The sequence below is a fragment of the Sinocyclocheilus rhinocerous genome, unplaced genomic scaffold (genome assembly GCF_001515625.1).
Source record: "Sinocyclocheilus rhinocerous isolate Xijiao unplaced genomic scaffold, SAMN03320098_v1.1 scaffold466, whole genome shotgun sequence".
In the NCBI taxonomy this organism is placed as follows: Eukaryota; Metazoa; Chordata; class Actinopteri; order Cypriniformes; family Cyprinidae; genus Sinocyclocheilus; species Sinocyclocheilus rhinocerous.
Genome location: NW_015631145.1, coordinates 1,059,416 through 1,061,230, shown reverse-complemented (window position 1 = coordinate 1,061,230; position 1,815 = coordinate 1,059,416). Strand labels below are relative to the sequence as shown.

The 1,815-nt window shown below is 38.5% G+C and overlaps 1 protein-coding gene across 1 annotated transcript in view; it reads left to right on the top strand.

The window, feature by feature from the left end:
- Nucleotides 1-1,815, top strand: part of LOC107741621 (uncharacterized) — an 87,529-nt gene that overhangs the window by 61,424 nt on the left and 24,290 nt on the right. The window contains exon 26 of the mRNA XM_016554382.1: nt 1,176-1,412. Coding sequence (XP_016409868.1) covers nt 1,176-1,412 — 237 coding nt within the window. The remainder of the gene's footprint in view (nt 1-1,175; nt 1,413-1,815) is intronic.

Genomic DNA, 1,815 nt, shown 5'->3' with positions numbered 1-1,815 from the left:
CGGCAAACGAGAAAGTATTATAATGTTTGCCTTTAATAATATTAAAGCAATCGTTATAATACTTTTTTGTATACATTTTAATTCCTTTGTTTAACAGTTCTATCTGATTATTAGATAGACTTCTATCCGTATTAGACAGAACTGAATGACAACAGCGAACAAGAGGGAGAATGTGAGCACTGTGTGCTCAGGCGCTGCCGCAGCCGTTCTCGGCGCCGTCAAAATAAAAGTCCCGCCTCAAACACATCGGCCAAACAGAAAAACTTATCGGCCGATGCCGATATTTGAAAAATTGGCAGATATCGGCCGATATATCGGCCTTGGCGATATATCGGTCGACCACTACTAGAAACGGTACCTCCGGACACGACACGTGGCTTCACACCACAAACCATATAGGATGAAATGCTCTTCTGTCACCTGCTGATCTTATTTTGTATTAGTTTATATCTGACTAAACTCTTTTATCAAATCATTGTCCTTTGGTCATTTTCACAATAGAGTGCAACAGTGCATGTCCTCTTTTCAGTGGCCTTGGATCCATAAGTATTTTTCCCATTCATTTTTCACATAGGGATTATTAAAAAGACATTGTTAAAGAATTTTAAGCCATGAACCAAAGCCAACCAGCTCTAAGGTGAAACGCAACATTACAAACTTTTATTTGAAACAAAAAAGTATTTAAAAACACACAAAAAGACAAGTGTGTTTTTAAAGTGCAGGACAAAGGTAAAAGAAAAAAAACTGTGTACAATGTCTTTAATGAAGGAATTAACTACCAACCTACAAAGCATTGCAGACAAAAAAAATAATAATGATTTTAAGTTGTTGATTCTGAGTATACAAATGATGTGGTTTGAAGTCATTAAAAAAACTGATGTATACAAGTAGTTTCAAGTGTAGGAAGACACATAATCATTACATCATTCACAGTGCTTTAAGGCAGGAGCTCCTTTGGCACCATTTTGTGATTCTGTGATTCATGGATATTTGTCTGCAGGGTCATGAGTTCTGTAGTTCTTCACCAGAAACTGCCTGTTAAGAATTGATTTTCAGAAATTAAGTTTAATTAATTTAGTTCATGGTTGATCTGTCTTTACTTCCAGGGCCCAACTGTTGCACAATAAAATGTATAACAGTAACACATCTCTAACAGAATCTTGTTCACTCTTTAGATTTGCTGTACTACACCATAAAACAGCTGGATCATGGGACAAAAGAAAGAAATTATTGATACTGGATTTGTGTCTGCAAGCTGCGCTCCATCAGAAAGAGACAATAGAAGAAACTGTGAAGAAACTGCTATCATCTGTGGATTATGAGAAATGTAATTTCCTGCTGGATCTGTGTTCACATGTGAAGGACTATGAGACTCAAACAGGCAGGAGTGTCCTTCCAGCATTACAGCCAATTTATGAGTCAGCTCCTGCAGTCTGGAGCATAAAGCTCTCAGAGAGAAAGAGCTCCATCCTCCTAGAAGTGCTGAAACTCCAAACAGAGAAGAAACCAGTAGAGCTGAGAGACTGGACAGATGAAGAGAGTGAAGTGAAGGGATTCTTGCAGTGTCTGCCCTACATCTCACAGCTGAGGTGAGTGTTAAAGGGGTGGTTCACTGGGTTTTTTCTAGGCTTGATTGTGTTTATGGGGTGCAGTCTAACATGTTAACGCTTCGTTTTTAAAAAAACGCATTATTTTTTTCACATAATTTACCTTTATTCCACACCTCTCTGTCCCATCTCTGAGAAACGGGCTGATCATTTCCTTCTTTTATGAAGCCCCTCCCTCAGAAATACGCGATGGGCTGAGATTGGTCAG